Genomic DNA, 19,122 nt, shown 5'->3' on the forward strand with positions numbered 1-19,122 from the left:
AGTATCTAATATTCAGGGCCATCATTCAGACTGTTCTAGTTGCAATTGAAATATTTACCCGTTAACTACAAACCACACCATTGATTAGCTCATAAAATTTAAACTTTCAAAATAGATAAAACCTGCAAAAAATCTATTGCCCATTCTACTGTCCTTATGGCTGCAGTATAGGAAGACACTTGCACATGTCCAAAAGAAGTTTTTAAAAGCAGAATGAAAATTTCAAGGAACCGAGATTGTTTCCTTGAAATCTGAAGTCTGCAACTGTCGAACTTACACTTTTCTTCAACTAACTTATTTTTCTAAATGAATCTTGTCACCTTGATAGGGATTGATAATCACCTAGTTTCTCAGGAGAAAACTTGGGTGGCTAGAACTTGTAACCTTAACAATGCTAGATTTATTGGACTTCAGAGAGACAAAATTTTAAGAGAGTTGCATTTCTAATAGGAAAAGTGTGCCCCCTTGTCGGTTAAATACTGGATAAGCTGGTATTTGCTTCTTTACTGTATAGCCTAAGGCCTTACACATGCAAAGAGGATGGAGAAATAATCTTTTTTCCACAGGAAAGCTGAAGCATTAAGGTAGTTTTTGTTCTCACTTGCCATTTTCATAATATGAAAGTATTGCTTTTCCCTGGGGCCCCTCCCAGGTTTATATTTTACTGACTTTGGTTTTATTTCCTACACCTTACTAACTTTATTTACTACTTTTTCCCTGTAGATAAGGTGTGTTTGAATGGCTTCCATACTTCATCAAAATGAAGAGAGATTTTTTTCACTCACAGCTTAACCTACCTGCAGAACTAGTGCTGTAGAACAGCAAATAGCTTTGTAAACACTAGACATCAAAATAGACTCCAAAGCTCATTGCAAATGCATTTTCCTGTGTTCATGCATCTGACCAGGATCAAGGTTATTCCATTTCAGTTTTTCATAGAGTGATAAGATGCCTCTCCTGAAGCTGCAGACCCTCAACTGCCCTATGGGTAGGCTACTAGAAGAATAAGTCAAAGCAGGATATTGAAAGAGCCACTTAGAACTTTGTTTCTTAGGTTTTAGTTTGTTGTGATTTTCAAAACTATAGAGTTCATAACTTTGAGGCCAGGGAATAATTTTCTCCCATGCCCAAAAAGAACAATGTGTCGATATATTGTCCAAAATGACAAGTGCTTATCTCATTTAATCCATTCCTTCTTGCTAAAAGCCATCAAGCATTGCTGGCTTCTCTATTTGTTTGATTCTCTACTCAGGTATGATATCTGCAATATGTTCAGTTAACTAAAGCTGTGCACTTTACAGCGGAGTTGTTGGTGATACATTGTATTTGCAGGATCAGTCAGTAGAGTCAGCCTGAAATGCTAAAAATCCTTGGACATACAAAATAACAAATTTAGAAAATTAAATAATATTTCTAAGATCTGACTGGATCTTGAACCTACAGTTCGAGTTTCTCTTACTAAGCATCAGAGCAGAATTTTTCACAAAGGTGAAAGTGCCTAGTGTCTCTGTGCAGGAAAACTTGAGAAAAAATTCTAGCAGTGTCAAAAAGATATTGATGCTATTTAAGAACAGAGCATGGTCTTTAACTATATGTCTCAACAATGAAGGGTATTAAAAAGTCATTAACCTGAAACATTTTCCCTAGATTTGTCTGGAAGTCAACCCTATTTAGTGCTGGTGTCTCTGTAGGATCACTAAAGCACTTTGGGTGGAACAGAATTGGTCAACAGGAAATTTATGGATGTTGAATATTTGCTGATTATTATTCTCAAGGTTTATATCTGTATTGCATGGAGATCCATGGTAAGGAGAGTTAAGCTTGGTTTCAAGTAAACTGGTTAGTTCACTCAGTTAGCAGTTAGCAAATAAAAGAAAGTCTCTTTTTAATAAATATTTATTATTCATAATGAACTTTTCTCAGTAAGAGTTCTTGATGGCTCACATCTTTCCTTTGCACATCAAATAGACAAGATATATTTGAGGTATTTTATTCCATGCTTTGAGTCTTCTTCCTTATATAAGTTGTTAACCATGCATTTATTAAGCGCCTAGAAAGACATTCCTTAATCATTAAAAAGCATAAGATCCTAAGTTAATGTGACAGTTATTTCCAGGGAATTACTGCCTACTTTGGCTGTCAGTGTGAACAGGCTGAGGGAGGCCACTCATTTTATTTGCATCAGTTTTTGTGCAGAGTCCTACCTGATCATTCATCTACACCTGTAGAATATTTAATCTAAACTAGAACTATGTAACTGATTCAGATGGGGGAAAAGCTATTTTTTCATCAGAAAATTTCACTATTACATGATCATGTTATCTGCATAGCTCACTGCGAATAAACCATAATGAAAATTTCTCATTTGTAAATTGCTAACTTGGGATTTTCAAATACTAAATATCTTGCAGAGGGGAATTAATCAAAATGTTTGTACTACAACTGAAAACCTCTGAACTGGACAACCAAAAGCTAAATGACAAAGTATAAGCACGAGAACCATTATCAGTATTTGATATTAACTTTGTAACTGTTGTTGTCTGCAGACAATGGAAGCCATTAATGGTGGGAAACTCTTTTCTGCTGCTTACCTGATGGATTTAGATGCTTGTATCAAATCATTACGCTACTGTGCAGGTTGGGCTGATAAAATCCATGGGCGTACTGTTCCAATAGGTGAGTACATTTGAGATAAAAAAGTACAGAACTGAAGCCAAAGTGCTCTGTAAAAGACTGCCTTTTTCTAAAAGTTAGGCAACAGAAAAAAATATCTCAAACAAAAAATATTTTTGATTGTTCTTAATATAGGTTATTTCATATCCATCATCCATCATAGTACATGTTTCAAACATTTAGTGCAGATCTTCACATTTATTTTTTTGTTCTGTACACCACTAATAAGTACTGTTTATTGACCAAAAGATTTTTGCAAGTACGTCTATGAAGTCTGATAAGTCACTTTTGCATAGAAAAGTATAGCTTATGCGATGGTACAGTAATAAAACCCAGGTGCTAAGATTAGCACAAAGAGCAATATTTGTTTCTGTTATTGGATAATGTATTAGGAAAAATACCAAGAGATAGGAATGAGGAAACTTTCCTTTATTTTGCTCAAATTTTTTTCTGTTCCCTCTCCCATTAAGCAGCTCTATGAAAACATTGTTTGTAGCTGCCTTCTCTCAGGACAAAGGAAAGAATGGTAATAAAGAAGGAATTATGGAAAACTAGACTGATAAATACTTCCAACTTTTTTGCATCACATAGATCTCCATACTCGGCTTAATGGAACAGGTTTATTTGAATAAAAGGGAATTTTATACTTAATGGATTCAATTTAAGCTAAGATCTAATATTAAAAAAATTCTGATATGTACCTAAGATTTTAAATAGCTTTTAAAAGAGTACCTTTCCCGCCCCCCCCCCCCCCCCCCCCCAAAAAAAAAAAAAGGTGATAAAAGAAAAAGAAATGAGGAACACTTATTGGTTTGCTGTGCATATCATATTGAGAAGAGGGTTTATCACTCCAAAAAGTCAGTCAGCCTGGCAGAATCAAACCTTGGAGCTATGTAGAAAATAGATATTGAATCCAGATGTGCTTTATGGTGGTTTTTTTGCATAGTTAAGATTTTGAAAATATAATTTATAAGTAAAATTGTATCCAGCTAAGTTTGGTATCCAACTTTATTTCTTTCTGGTTTAACTGTTTCTCACAAATGCTTTGTCTGAATGTCTAATTTATTTCTTCTTCTCCTAGATGGAAACTTTTTTACATTTACAAGACATGAGCCTATTGGTGTGTGTGGCCAAATTATCCCTGTAAGTTGGAGCCATTTATGTAAAACACAAATGTTCCTGTCATAAATGGAAATGCTTTTGAAATTTTGTCTATGCAAGTGCATTTGTGAAACCTTACCAGTCAGAAATGTTAAGTTCCTTAAAGACAAAGACTGTTCTGAGTACTCATCAAACTCTGCAACAGGAAGTTTTTGATGAGTCTATCCCCTCCAACCTTGTCTCTCTCTTTCCTGTACAGGGAAAGAAAATAAATCTCAAAAGATTGACTGATTGATTGCTTTGAAAGACAGAACTACATTTTGCTGGAAGCGAAAGAATTAGAAATAAACAGCTATGAGAGGGTAATATTTACAGCCTATAAGTAACAAGGTCTTTAGGACCTGGAATGTCTGTTCTGCTCTGTACAGCATCCAGATACCTGAACCTTTATTTATGACTAAGGCTTATTCACCATGTTCATGGTACAAGTAACAGCACAAAAAATGTGTCTAATAAGCACGGTGATACCGAGCCATATGTTTCCAAGCTCCTGTTTGGAGTGTCTAAATTCCCAGTTTTGAAGTCACTTATTTTATGTTAAGATTCAAAAGGCATACCTAAGTCTGAACATCCAAAACATTGAGGAACTCAACTTTTAAATGTATTTGTGAGGTCTACACAGCTTCAAAGCATTGCTGTGAAAATAATTGTATACACTAGACGCTCCTAATCCACCCATCTCTTTGCACATAGTAGGTGTGGGCAGCCTGACCTGACCTGCTCAGCAGCTTATGAGATTCTGAAAGAGTCATCTTGTCTGTCAGGTTTGTTCAGACATATGGGCTCCACACATGTTCTGGGTGTCCTGAGTTTACAGATTTGCTATCCTTTTAGACCATCACATGGATTTTTAGAACATCACTGGAATATGGATCCAGCCTCCAGGAGAGCTTGGGAATCTGCTGATTTAGATTCTCTTGTAGGTCAGGCACATGATATTTCAAGTAAAGCACTCAGCCAAGATATGCTAAAGAATTAGACACACTAAATGTGCATGTTGAAAGTATGAGCAGTTAGTACAAGGACTGGCTTTCCTTATAAAATATTCAAGGACTTCTGAGTATATCTCTATTTTCTCTCCACTGAAATGTGAACCTACCACGTTGGAGGTTTTTATATAAAATAAAAACTTGGAGAATTATGTGAACGCTGCAAAACACCCTTGCTAGCTCATCATTTCAATTTCCCTTCACTCACACAATTCTACTTTGATGATAAAGATCTAGAAAACCCCGTAATACCTTTGTGTTATTTGTGCTCCTGTTATTTTAGGGATAGGGTAACATTAAAATGAGATAAGGATAAAGACCAGTTGCATGTATACTCCTCCAAGCCTTTCTAACACAATAGATAACTGTTAACTGCCTTTTTTCTGACTTTCATAAAGGTAAGGCACACGGTATTTTTTTTATGCCCGGATTCATGAGCTCAATACTTCCAAAAACTATTAGAAATGGTCTCAAAGGAGCAAACCATTTTTACCCAGCCCTGATGCTTCTTAATATGTGGTCCAAGAGAGTCAGCTGCTCCGCAGTCTGGCTGGACTGACCACGATAGAGAGCTGCCAGTGAAACTTCCATGGAAAAGGGCAGGGGCTGCGTTACACATTATTACCTTGTCTGCCCTAGAAAATGGAACTGATGATGGATGTGATCATTTAAGTTAGCAAAACTCCCAATTTCACCACTAATCTACCAACTTTCTGGAAGGCTTTGTAAGAGGAGCACACTTATTGTCTCTGGAGCTCTTAACTAAAACCTTGGATGCCCTGGACTCACATAAACTAAAATCGCTGGTCTTTGTATAACAAAGCTTGCCAGTTGCTTTTTCAAAATATCTTCATTCTGAAAAGAGTTCAACAAAGAGTTCAACCACCCAGTTGACAATTTGCACTGTTATTACAGAAAAAGCAAAGGCGTTTTGGTGATATATTAGAAATAGGATACACCTTCTCATCTGTCTTTCAGTGGAACTTCCCATTGATTATGTTCATGTGGAAGATCGGCCCTGCCCTTTGTTGTGGAAACACAGTTGTTGTCAAACCAGCAGAACAAACTCCACTGACTGCCCTTTACATGGGATCCTTAATTAAAGAGGTAAGTCAGCAACAGCAGAGTGTTTTGCCCTTCTCAGAAATGTAAGAGTATACTGCAGCTGAAGTGCCACAGAGGTAATATAAGCCAGGCTATCCCCTGCATGTCTATCTCATTGCATGTCTGGCCTTGTACTATGGAACTTACCTTACTGTAAAGCAGTGAAGCAAATCCAGGGCAGAAGCATGCATATCTTTCTAGTTCACATGCACACACACACAAAAAAAATACAAATAGCAATTCAGTAACTTAATTCTTTGGGAAATATATTTGTATTACAAAAGCACAGTATGTTTCAAAGTCAATAGCACACAAAGAGTCAAGGACAGAGTACTTAGAGTTCAGTGACAACAACTTTGTTAACATAGTTATCACAGAAAAGGATCTGTTGATACAGCTAATTATTATTACATTTTAGTTGATCCAACTTTTCATCTACCTGGTTTTATTATTAACAGGGTGCTGCAAAAATGGACTGGTGACTGCTGCCAAACTTATGAACTCTCTTCACACAGAAACTGGGAGAATACACTTTGTGCTCTTGAACACAAGTCATGCAGTAGTTTCTCTGGTGTCTCCAGAGTTATGTTGACTATTGTGCCCAGCCCAGTAAATACCCAAAGAACAGTTAAATACTTTAGCTATCTTGCTTCCCAATGAAATCAACAAATGTAATCTAACATGTTTGAAGAGCTGTCACAGATGTCAATAATCACCAGCACAGTAACCTTGCAGAGTGTTAATGGAAATGACTTGGCACTTTTTATCATTCTGCTTCAAAACAATGATTCAGTAAAACATACTGACTGGTTATGAGTTAATATTTTACAGAAACTGACTATCAGGAAGGAGCTAAGTCCTGCTGTTATCACGTCACATAGTAAATGCTAATAGATAATATTGGGAAGGACAAATTGCTTTAGGGAAAAAAAAAAAAAGAAGACAGAGGTACTTTGTTACTCACAAGTATATTACTCTGAAAACAAACGAACAAAAACCAAACAGCTTTAAAGAGAAAGTAACTCAGCTCTTCTCTGAGTCTAACAAAATGTCTGTACTGTTATTCTGATTTCTTGAGAGTTCATAAGTGGGAATGTAATCAGTGGTCCATGTTGTGTCCATACTTAACACCAGGGTATTTTTGGCAAAAGGCAAGATGATTCTCATTTTACCTATTCATTCATTGTTCAACTGAATAGCAGCTTAAGTATGTAATTATTTAATGTTTTTGTTGTATTATCTGGTAGATATTGTGTAGCTTTAAAAAAAGACAGATATTTATCTTGTCAAGTCCTTTAAGATTTATTCACTCAAATCAAGCTGGGTTTTAATTTACGCCCAGATTACCCAAATAAAGTTGGAGCCCAAATCCCTGATAGTGATCTGAACCTTGCTGATCACTTCAGTAGTTGTTTGAGACTCATTGTGAAACTATTTGAAGATCTAATTTAACTCTCTCCTTCTCAAATGTCCACATTTAAAAAAATAAAAAAATAAAGTCATTCTGGTAATCCTCACTATCCTTTATAGTCCTCACAAGACTCCTTGGCTTAGATGTAGAGAATAGCTTCTAATACAGACATGGAAAATAGATGCCCTAAGTAAGACAATGTGAATTAGCCCCATAAAAATACTTTTCTTACTTTTTTCTACAAAGTATGAATCACAATGTTAAGTAAATGGAAAGAACCTCATTATCTCATCAGTTCCAGGGCAAATATTAATCTGGAAAACTAATTGGACATAAGAAGCATTGATGGAAGGTATCTGAGCATGAACCTGCAAGGAACTACCTGCAAGGAACTAAAGTTATTTGAACAAAAGCAGTTGCCTGGTGTCCATAAGGCAGAATATGAGAAGCTGTAACTCACCAGCCAAAATTCACCATTTTCCAAATGAAAATAGAACCTTTGCATAGTCCTGTTTAATGCTAAAGTGAGACTCAGCTAAATGATAAAAAATGAGATACTATTTTAGGGGGAGTCTTTGAATTCCATGCTTGCTCTGCTTTTTAAGTGCCATTGAGATCTAAGAGCTTCTTCAGAAGCCCACAGGAAATCCAGATCCACATCCATGGAAATTTGCCTGACAAGCTCTTGGAAGAAAATAGCTTATTTTGTCTGTGAATGGAACATAAACTATATAGAATTGGTGGGAAACAATAGCTTTCATTTGGCCCACAGGAAAGACTCTTTAAACAGAAAATTTACAAGAAACTGGGACTGTGCATATCTCAGATACCCAGCTTTTTCATGCTTGGTAGCTGACCTGACTCTTTTGTGCTGTAAACTCTCAGATTGCCCACTCTCTACTTCTAACCCACACCCAGAAGAAGAAACAAAGGCATTGAGTTGGAAGGATTATTTCCATCACTTTTCTTAACAGAATTTCAGTGTTAGTCAGCAGATCATTAACTAATTCCATCTAGTGTGTGGGATAGCGAGTAGATGGTCCAAAGATGATTCAAATAGCTTTAATCAAGAAGATGTGAAATTAAGATATCTTTTTCTTTAAACACCTGACTGGGGAAGAAAATGAAAAATAAATGTATTCTTTGACAATGGCATTGAAAAAGAACTAAAATTATATGTTCTCTCTTTCTTAAAAAAGGACAGTTTAATAGCCTAAAAGACAGGTGAGGGAAAGAGGGTTACATGTGAGAATGAACATAATTGTGAAAATGAACGTATTTGGGGCTTTAGGGCTGAGAATAACTGTATGACTGAGAAAAGGAGTCTAGAGAACTGAACAGAGAAGTGAGACTAAATGAGACGTTTTCTTCTAGTCATCATCCTTTACCAAGGTTCACAAGGTTCTCTCTTCCATTTCAGGCAGGATTTCCACCCGGAGTTGTGAACATTGTGCCAGGCTTTGGACCCACTGCTGGAGCAGCGATTTCTTACCACATGGATATAGACAAAGTAGCTTTCACGGGCTCTACAGAGGTACTATAACGAATGCAAGAAACATAAGCAGGAACTGAGCCTCCCTGATTCCCTGTAATGATTTAATGTCTAAAAAGTTCTATGTAACTATTTAAACTTTCTTATTTCTTTTGGCTGCTGTTTACTTAAACAAAGTCTGCTTAATGATTTGTTGGTTATTATTAATTTTAAACATGTTTAAACAATGTTTCTATTGTAGAAAAGCCCTTCAAACAAAGACACTCCGCAAGATACAATGTGGAGATTTTTTGGGGTTTTTTTGGTTTTGTTTTTTTTTTTTTAGTAATTATAAAAAATGCAAAAGCAGGCTGTGTTCCATTCTTTTTAGTTTTAATAACAACAGGATGATATGAAAGTACTTCAGAAACCTTATTTAGGTGAGGTGATGGTGATGGAAAGAAAGGTCACTTAATTTTCCTAACCTTCACCCTGAAGAACTGTGACCGATATGATAGATTTCTCAGTGCAAGTACTACATAACCAGATCCTTAACACAATACATTATATTATCTGTCTGTGTGAATTCTATATAGAAGAGCTCTCAAATAGTCTCTTAACTTCTTGGATATATACTCCAAAGATAAATAGCATTGCCTTATAGAAACATAGAATCATAGAATAGTTTGGGTTGGAAGGGACCTTAAATATCACCTAGTTCCAACCCCCCTGCCCTGAACAGGGGCAACTTCCACTAGACCAGGTTTCTCAAAGCCCTATCCAACCTGGTCTTGAACACTTCCAAAGATGAAGCATCAGCAGTTCTCTGGGCAACCTGTTCCTGTGCCTCACCACCCTCATGGTGAAAAACTATTTCCTTATAGCTAAAATAAATCTGCCTTCTTTTAGCTTAAAGTCATTGCACCTTGTCGTATCACCACACACCCTTGTAAAAGGTCCCTCTCCATCTTTCTTGTAGGTCCCCTTTAGGTACTGGAAAGTTGCTATAAAGTCCCCTTGAGCCTTCCCCAGGCTGAGCAATCCTAATCCTCTCGACATGTCTTCATGTCAAGGATGAGTACACATTGAGTACAAGAGCTATATTTACTTTTAGAAATCTTCAGCTCTAAAGTAACAGGAAAAAAATCCAAAAACATGCTATCTAAGAAATACCCCACAGATGTTCCAAATGGATAGTAGCAACTACAATTCCCATGCCCCAATGTCTTTCTAAAGGCAGATGGACCAAAGGATGTATTCATAGACACTGGTGACAGTCCTCTTCTTATGACAGTGTAATATAGCAGCAAGAAACAAAGGTAAGAAAGCTGGCAGAGACAGTCACAGACCAAAGCCACAAGGACTACAAGTGTGTTTTTCCAGGACAGTTCATATTAACAGGAGTGTGTCCAGGGGGAAAATCTTCTATAAAACATTCCTGATTTGTAGATTGCAAATCACCTGCACCCTGACTTTTTTTTTTCCTTTTTAATTTATTTTTCATTTCTACTATCACTGGGATGGCAGAGAACTATGAACTGATTTTCACTTTTGAGGAACTCAGAGGTCATAATAAGTTTTTTAAGATGAAACTGTATTCTTCTTCCCTTTTAGGTTGGCAAACTTATTAAAGAAGCAGCAGGGAAGAGCAATCTGAAGAGAGTTACATTGGAACTTGGAGGAAAAAGTCCTAATATTATATTTGCAGACGCAGACTGTTAGTAGCATTTTTATTATATAATCGTACTACTTTTGCAAGTACCATGTTCTTTTTCCTTGTCAGTAAATTACTTGTACCCACTTAATGAAGGAGTAATTCTTAATGTTTTCTGGTCACGCCATAGTTTTAGGTTAGACTGCCACCAAAAGTTGGTGGGCGCTGAATGGATATGAAGCTCCGACAACCTGTCGAGGTTACCTCTTAAGGGTGTAATTAAGGATTATCCTAATGCGACACAAATGCAGAACCAAAAGCAGATAGGTAGATTTTATGCAGGTTTATTAACTTTCTAGCTGAATACTCCTCTTCATATGTCTGATAGGGCAAATCATGTTGAATCTTTATTTCACAAAGAAGAGTAGAATGTGTTTTTCTAGGTGTACTGTACTATTTTTGATTAGTAGTTTGGTACATAAGTAAATGGATGAATATTTGTATTTTAAAGGACCATATAAAAATTCAAAAAAGGAAGTGAGAAGGAATGATGAAGATTTGTAAAGAATTTATGACATGACCATTCAAATGTGTTATCTGATGAATTCTTCATTGCTTTTCAGTGGACTCCGCTGTGGAATTTGCACATATTGGTTTGTTCTACCACCAGGGACAGTGTTGTGTAGCAGGATCTAGGATTTTTGTGGAAGAGCCTATTTATGATGAGTTTGTTCGCCGGAGCGTTGAACGAGCAAAGAAGAACACCCTTGGGAATCCTCTTTTGCCTGGTGTACAGCAAGGCCCTCAAGTAAGTAATGTTATGTGTTTCCAATATAATCGTGACATGACATAACAGTTCAATGTACTTCTATTATTGTACTTCTAATGCAACAATGTACAACCTATTATTGCATTAGTATCAAGGCTAAGTACAGTTGTCTTGTGGTTAGTCTGGCGGACCAAGAGGAATAAACTGGACTGATGGACGTTTGTGTCACTAGCATAGGCCTAAGGGTGAGATTTCTCTCTTCTCTTCTCTTCTCTTCTCTTCTCTTCTCTTCTCTTCTCTTCTCTTCTCTTCTCTTCTCTTCTCTTCTCTTCTCTTCTCTTCTCTTCTCTTCTCTTCTCTTCTCTTCTCTTCTCTTCTCTTCTCTTCTCTTCTCTCCTCTCCTCTTCTCTTCTCTTCTTTCTCTTCTCTTCTCTTCTCTTCTCTTCTCTTCTCTTCTCTTCTCTTCTCTTCTCTTCTCTTCTCTTCTCTTCTCTTCTCTTCTCTTCTCTTCTCTTCTCTTCTCTTCTCTTCTCTTCTCTTCTCTTCTCTTCTCTCTCTTCTCTCTTCTTTCTCTTCTCTTCTCTTCTCTTCTCTTCTCTTCTCTTCTCTTCTCTTCTCTTCTCTTCTCTTCTCTTCTCTTCTCTTCTCTTCTCTTCTCTTCTCTTCTCTTCTCTCTCTTCTCCTCTTCTCTTCTCTTCTCTTCTCTTCTCTTCTCTTCTCTTCTCTTCTCTTCTCTTCTCTTCTCTTCTCTTCTCTTCTCTTCTCTTCTCTTCTCTTCTCTTCTCTTCTCTTCTCTTCTCTTCTCTTCTCTTCTCTTCTCTTCTCTTCTTTCTCTTCTCTTCTCTTCCCTTCCCTTCCCTTCCCTTCCCTTCCCTTCCCTTCCCTTCCCTTCCCTTCCCTTCCCTTCCCTTCCCTTCCCTTCCCTTCCCTTCCCTTCCCTTCCCTTCCCTTCCCTTCCCTTCCCTTCCCTTCCCTTCCCTTCCCTTCCCTTCCCTTCCCTTCCCTTCCTTCTCTTCTCTTCTCCTCTCCTCTCCTCTCCTCTCCTCTCCTCTCCTCTCCTCTCCTCTCCTCTCCTCTCCTCTCCTCTCCTCTCCTCTCCTCTCCTCTCCTCTCCTCTCCTCTCCTCTCCTCTCCTCTCCTCTCCTCTCCTCTCCTCTCCTCTCCTCTCCTCTCCTCTCCTCTCCTCTCCTCTCCTCTCCTCTCCTCTCCTCTCCTCTCCTCTCCTCTCCTCTCCTCTCCTCTCCTCTCCTCTCCCCTCCCCTCCCCTCCCCTCCCCTCCCCTCCCCTCCCCTCCCCTCCTCTCTTTTCTCCCTATTATGTGAGCGGAACAATTATATAGAACTTAAATGCTTTGAGAAAGCTCCAATGTAATAGCTGTGAAGTGAAAGTGTGATCATTCATGTCAGAGATTCATTATATTCAAATAGTGTCACTGTGAGGAGCTTGAGGAAATAAAATTTAGTAGTGTATTTTCCTCTTTTTCAATACATTAGTGTTTCATTATGCTGTTCTCAGTTTTGGAAAGTTGCATCATTAAAATGCATACTTTTGTACTTTTTCCTGCTTATATGAAAAGGTTATGTCAACATCTCCTCCATTAAATGAATGTGAAAATGAAACTTCAAAAAAAATGCTATCATGATTCAGTGGATCCATGTTTAACATAAGAGTATTGTTAAATTAGTTTTCGCTAATTAGTCTTATTCCCATATTGGCTTGTACTACAGGATACAGCTATTATGCACATGTTTTATTTTCACAGAACAAATAAACTGTATAAGAGACAAAACAAAACAAAACAATACTGGAGACAAAGCAAGTCGCACAAATTTGATAACGTAATGTGTTTCTTCATTGGTTATCCCAGTCATTTTATGTAACCAAAAACACCAAATAAATTGGAAAACTGCATTCCAAGCCATACAATATTTGGAGAATTTAAAAACAGCAATGCTGTTTCTTTAATATCCTCCAATGTGTCTTGCTAACAAGCTGCTATGTTCAGCTGAATAAATTTAAATGCCAGAGAACAGGAAGATCGAAACAAGTAAACTCCAGGTGTATGGTGTGCAGCTAATACAACACTAACAAGGATCCACTTTCATGTTATTGTGGCTTTATTGGGTTTGAAATTCATGCTAACTATTTAAAGAGAGGTTAAAGTAAACCTTTACTAAAAATAAATTTAAAAATGTGAAACAGGAATAAAAAGCATTACTGAAAACTTTCAAAAGAGCATGAAGAATTTTGTCTCCTCCAGTGTCATCATTTGTGTTTCTTGACCTCTTTTTATTCTTAGGAAGCTTTAGCAGAAATCTTAACTTTTTCACAAGTTAGCAAAGTTTCTCCTTTTAGAACCCGTGTGATACTGTTTAGTGAAAAACTGTAAATACGCAGTTTAGTTGTATTTCTTTTGTCATAATTATGCTGAATAACTCTCTTTGTCTTCTAATTCTTTGTTGTGCTTTGACTAATTCTTCATATAAACAAAAAATTATAGCCTCTATCAGGCATACTCGCTGTGCTCTCTTGTCATAGAGACTCCTTGAAAACTGTATTTGTCCTCCAGTTCACAGGCCTTCTGGGGCAGCACCTAACCCCGCTCTCTTAGCAAGCTGAGTAACACAGTGGGCACCAAAGAGGAGAGAAAGGCCTTGCTGGGACACAAAGGATCATATATATGCTAATTCACACATTTTCTGTGTCATCTAAAACTTGTCTTCTCTTCAAGGTGTTTATGTACATGAGCTATTTCGCCACCAAGGTAGCAGAAATTTTAAGTCTTCACTGTGAAGAGAGGCAATTGAAAACAAAATTACAAGGGGACCTCAGCAAACTAAAAATCATCTCCTTATCAAAATCCTTATAAATCCATATCTCTATAAATATAAGCTTTTATCAAAGCTACGGCTGAATAGCTGTTTACTCCAAAATGTATCCAGGATTCCCCAAAACCTTTGAAAATAATTGTTTTCTGTGACCATGGTAGTATTTTTGCTTAAACTGAAATGAGACATTTTTCTTGCACTGGTAAGACAATTAGATACACACCTGCTCTGCTGACTCTTGAGTATGATCACAGATAAGAAGCTTCTGTGCACAAGTCACTGTAGAAGTAATCTGAGTATCTTCATGAACCAGTGCTTGAAGGGCTGAATGCTGGAAAAGTGAAGGCAAAAATGATGAAAATGGAACTAATGGGAAAAAAAAAAAAAAAAAAGGAGCGAGAAAAAAAAGAAAAAAGCTTTACCATTGAGTTTTTCTCCACATAAGTGTTGTCTTGTGCATAATTTGCCCTCAGGCCTGAAGTGGTGATCTATTGATTTGGAGAGGGGATGAGAGGAAATTATGTGTAATCAGTTTCTAGTCCTCATTTATGCTATTTCCTACTATTCACTTTGTCACTGAAAACTATAAGAGGTTAGAGAAATACAAGCCCCTATTGTGCTACCACAATAAACACCTCTTCCAGCCAAATACCATGCATTTTGCTATGCTATAGAACCAGTCTGCATTATGTTTGGCATATGTTGAACTTCTTGGTAGGCTTAGGAGCATGAAGGGGCAGAGATTAGCTTCATACCATAAACGATCTAACATCTGTGTTTCTCAAAAATGTAAATGCCTTTATACCACTAATAAAACAGAATAAACTGATAAGAGCACTGAATTGCAGTTATATTTTACTGTTGCTTTTCAACTTCCTTTAGTAGTCTAGGAAAACAATATGGCCAGTCTACCAGACCTAGTGAAGTAAAAAAGAGTCTTGCTGGCTAGATCAAGCACTCCGCTGTTTTTGCAGCATTAAGCTCAGGAAGTAAGAGGAGTAGGAGAAGTATAAACACATTCATTTTATAGATTTTTTATTTGTTTTTTTAAAAAAGAAAACCAGCATATCAGTCCTCCTAGGGCTGATTCTTTTATGTCAGAATTTCTGATAACTGGTCTATTTGAGAAAAGACTGCAAAGTTTTGAGAAGCTAGTGACAGAAATATTTGCAAGGCTCTCCAGATGTTCCACTTCAACACCTGCAACTCAACAAAACTGGATCATTGTTAGATTTTGGTTAATGAGTTAGAAGAACAATTCAGTGTGTGCTGTTTTCATCTCTGTATCATATTTTCATTTAGATTGATAAGGAGCAGTTTCAAAAAATCCTTGAGCTAATTGAAAGTGGGAAAAAAGAAGGAGCCAAACTGGAATGTGGAGGAGGTCCATGGGGAGACAAAGGTTACTTCATCCAGCCCACAGTTTTTTCTGATGTTACAGATGATATGCGTATCGCCAAAGAAGAGGTAAATACATTTTTGGCATTCTGTACTCTCACTGGAGATTGTCTGTTTAAATGTCTGTGCTAAATATCCATTTAGAATGTCAAGTGGGTACATAGAAACATTCTTAGTAAATATGTAGTTCCATCCTGGTGGTGTTTAAAATGCTTTTCTCAGTTTCTGATGCCCATTTTAGCAACTCAGTGGAGGTCAGGGAGGCTGGCCTGCCAACAAAGGCTTGAGCTTAAGCTGGCAGTACATAAAAGTGCTGAGGTTTGGACTGTTTACAGTACTCCATACTGCCCATGTCTCACATATTGGATAATGATAACCTGTAGCAGAGAAGGAACCTTGAAGGCACAGCTTGTGAACTCTTTGCACTGCCTAGGGAGCCCCTTAATTTGGGGTTTGGACACAATATGCACTAAACAGCTACTTTGCAATAAGAAAAAGTAGTTAGATTGTGCTTCCATAGGCATTTTGTTGGTAACTACAGCAAAGCAGAGTTCTGCCTCTGCAGGGTTTTTAACCTAGATCAGTTTGCAGATGTGTCTACACAGCATTGAAGAAACTTTTGCTGACCCAACTAAAGTAGCAGTGCCAAGGTAGCAGTGATCATCTGCAAGGAATGACAGAGGGTCACAAGTGCAGAGCTGCTATGCCATTGAAAAAAAAGAGTTCTGTAAACACAGTCTCAAAGTCCATGTCCAAAGTCCTCTTCTCCATGTTTTTTTTGAATTCATCTTGATTAATAACTGCTGCAATCATGCTGCAATTGGTGTCCATTACAGTTCTTAAAACTAGAAAGCTCCTTCCAAATTGTTACAAATCTAGATGTTGCTTTATATAGCCAGCAGCACTGCTCATGCAGTCTGCTGAACATATATAGAACCTTCAGCAAGGGTCAACAGGCTGACTTAAAATGAACATCAGAGCATCTAGAATTAATTGTGAAGGGGACAGTGCTGTAAAACAGGAGATAGGTGTATGACAAATAATTTGGATTGTTTCTGCTGGTCTGGGTGTCAGGTAGGAAACTACACAGTAGTATGTTTCTTCACAGATTGGTTAGCTTCCTTTGAGTCAGCAGTACAAGCACTGCTTCTTTCACACTGTTTTGAGTGTATTGAACAATGAAATACCAGACAACCAAGGCAATTCATCAAATATCCAGGTTCTGAAAGACAAAGCTTGAACAGTGGGGGAACGTTCAGTGATTTTCTGATCTGCGTAAATCAGTCCCTGCAACTGTAGTTAGAAACTAGCACTAAACATTTTCCAGGAAAAAGAAGTGGAAAGGTCATGATCCATGGAATGGAAGTAATTATATGTGGCAATGCCCACCTGTCCTCGACAGACTTGGCACTGTGTGGTGGCCATGGGTACCTGTGGCTGAGAACACAGAGTGACAATAGTGGAAAAACTGAGCCTGAAGGATGATTATCTCACATAACACCCATATGGAAAGCAGAAATATTTATTTCATCTAGTGTACATGTCCAGTTGTGCAGCTACCTGCAGAGATAAAAGCTGAACAGAAAGTTCAGAGGAAGGAAAAGCTTAAGATATTAACTCTAAAACTGGAGTTTGCCAAAAAAATATCAGTTTATTGGTAACAGCCACAGGTATGTAAACACTGTGACTCCATGCTAACTCCGGTTATGGTGGGTGTCTTTTCATCTTTATTTATTTGTTTTCATAATTTTCCTTTTTTTTTTCTTGATTTATTGTTTTATCAATCATTTTACAATAGGCATACTACAACACTACAAAAATCCTATCTTTATGTGAATTTATAATCCTTTCTAGAGCTCTGTTATGAGATGTATACTCTTGACTGAATGAATTCAAGAATAAGGTCATCTGAAATAAATATTTTTTAAAAATATAAATTATTTACAATAGTAAGCTATCTTAGTTCACTTCTTTTATTTACATGTGTCTGAAACAGATATTTGGACCTGTTCAACAAATCATGAAGTTTAAAACTGCAGATGAAGTTATCAAGAGGGCAAATAACACTTCTTATGGCTTAGCAGCAGCAGTTTTTACCAAAGACATGGATAAAGCACTGACGTTTGCGGCTGCTCTTCAAGCTGGAACAGTATGGTACATAATAGCTTTTTAATTCTTCCAACGGCAGTAAGATATTTTAATAATTCTTTGGGTGGTATACTTTTAGATTTGAATTTGTTGTAATCTTTAGAAAGGTAGATCTATGCCATCCTCCTGTGTCTCTCTTTCCATCACTATTCTGTTCTTAAAGTGCTATTAAATAAATACTTACTTTGCGTCTTCACACAACTGTCCTGTAAACTTAGTCTGAAAAAGGAAACTGTCTTGTTAAAAAGGAAAGGAGACAAAACAAAATACAGTGAGAGTGCCACTTTACTTTCTACTCTGCATCTGAGAATAGCCCACTACATACTTAATTTGTGGGCATCATTTTTTGTTCTGTATAAAGAAATGAATTATCTGAAGTTCTGTGGCTATTAACATGGGCAGAAAACCTACTTGTGATGGAACAGATTGATAAAATGTGGTTAAAAAAAGTAAGGAAACACAATCAGGAGAGAACTGGTACAAGTACAAGGGCAACTGTTTTCAGAAATGGAAAAGAATGAAGTAACCAGTAAAGAGCTAGAAAGGCAAAGGCTAAGAGATGCAAGAATGAAAGCTTGGAGGAATAGCAGACTGAATCTAATTACTATCACTGACAGATACCTGCATTTCCCTGCGGTTACATCAATTCATCAGAAAGAGATCTAAATATACACTGAAGTCATTCTGAATTTCTTATTGGATGTGTAGCTTCAGAAGAAGTAACTATGACTTGTCTCTGATTTAACAACTTATACACTAGTTAGTAAGGAAATTTATTATACTTATCAGAGAAAGATGTGGCCATCACTCTGCTCAAGAACCCTTCCTGAGTGTTATAAACCTGATCATAAGTGTAGTTTCTGGTAATGCTTTGTTTCTCTGAACCTTGGATTACACATATTTTTGCAAATATATTACTCAGATATAGTTTGTAAATATGATCATAGGTTTTTTACAGTCAACAGAAAAACATTGATTTTTCAGAGTGAAAAAAACTCGTTCCGTGATATCAAAATTAATTTTTCTGTCCTTCCAGGATTAATTGTTACAGTGCAGTGTCTGCTCATTGTCCTTTTGGAGGATTTAAGATGTCAGGAAATGGACGAGAAATGTAAGTAAATACTTTTAAAACTGTAGATTCACCAGAACTGCAAAACAAATTTCGAAAATCCAAATTCAAACTCATTTATAACTAGGATGCCCAGTTTGAGATTTTGTCAAATTACTCTATATAGTGTTCAGGGACTTCATGTTGTCAGAGGCAATGTCAAGCAAAACATTTCCCTATAAAACAAATAAGAAGATTACTTAGATACATACTTTCTCAAACTGACCATTTTTAGTAGCTTGTGGTCTACTGATTTGTAAAACTGATCATTGTGTTTATAGTTTACAGTTTTTGCATATATATGTAGAAAGTGTCATTTGCATGAAGAGATAAATGTGTATAGTTTATGGAATTCCCTTTAGATGCTAGGTTTTTGAAAACACAAGGCATTTCAAAATCATTAATTTA

At 37.0% G+C, this 19,122-nt stretch overlaps 1 protein-coding gene across 1 annotated transcript in view; it reads left to right on the forward strand.

Annotated features, from left to right (window-relative positions):
- The window catches only part of ALDH1A1 (aldehyde dehydrogenase 1 family member A1), a gene marked incomplete at its 5' end in the record, with an annotated part of 35,509 nt that overhangs the window by 14,328 nt on the left and 2,059 nt on the right, over positions 1 to 19,122 (forward strand). Inside the window, 9 exons of the mRNA XM_082074695.1 lie at positions 2,547 to 2,676; positions 3,755 to 3,816; positions 5,802 to 5,930; positions 8,759 to 8,872; positions 10,424 to 10,526; positions 11,087 to 11,271; positions 15,363 to 15,527; positions 17,455 to 17,612; positions 18,643 to 18,717. Coding sequence (XP_081930821.1) covers positions 2,547 to 2,676; positions 3,755 to 3,816; positions 5,802 to 5,930; positions 8,759 to 8,872; positions 10,424 to 10,526; positions 11,087 to 11,271; positions 15,363 to 15,527; positions 17,455 to 17,612; positions 18,643 to 18,717 — 1,121 coding nt within the window. The remainder of the gene's footprint in view (positions 1 to 2,546; positions 2,677 to 3,754; positions 3,817 to 5,801; positions 5,931 to 8,758; positions 8,873 to 10,423; positions 10,527 to 11,086; positions 11,272 to 15,362; positions 15,528 to 17,454; positions 17,613 to 18,642; positions 18,718 to 19,122) is intronic.

This window comes from Streptopelia decaocto (genome assembly GCF_964273445.1).
Source record: "Streptopelia decaocto genome assembly, chromosome: Z".
NCBI classification, from domain to species: Eukaryota; Metazoa; Chordata; class Aves; order Columbiformes; family Columbidae; genus Streptopelia; species Streptopelia decaocto.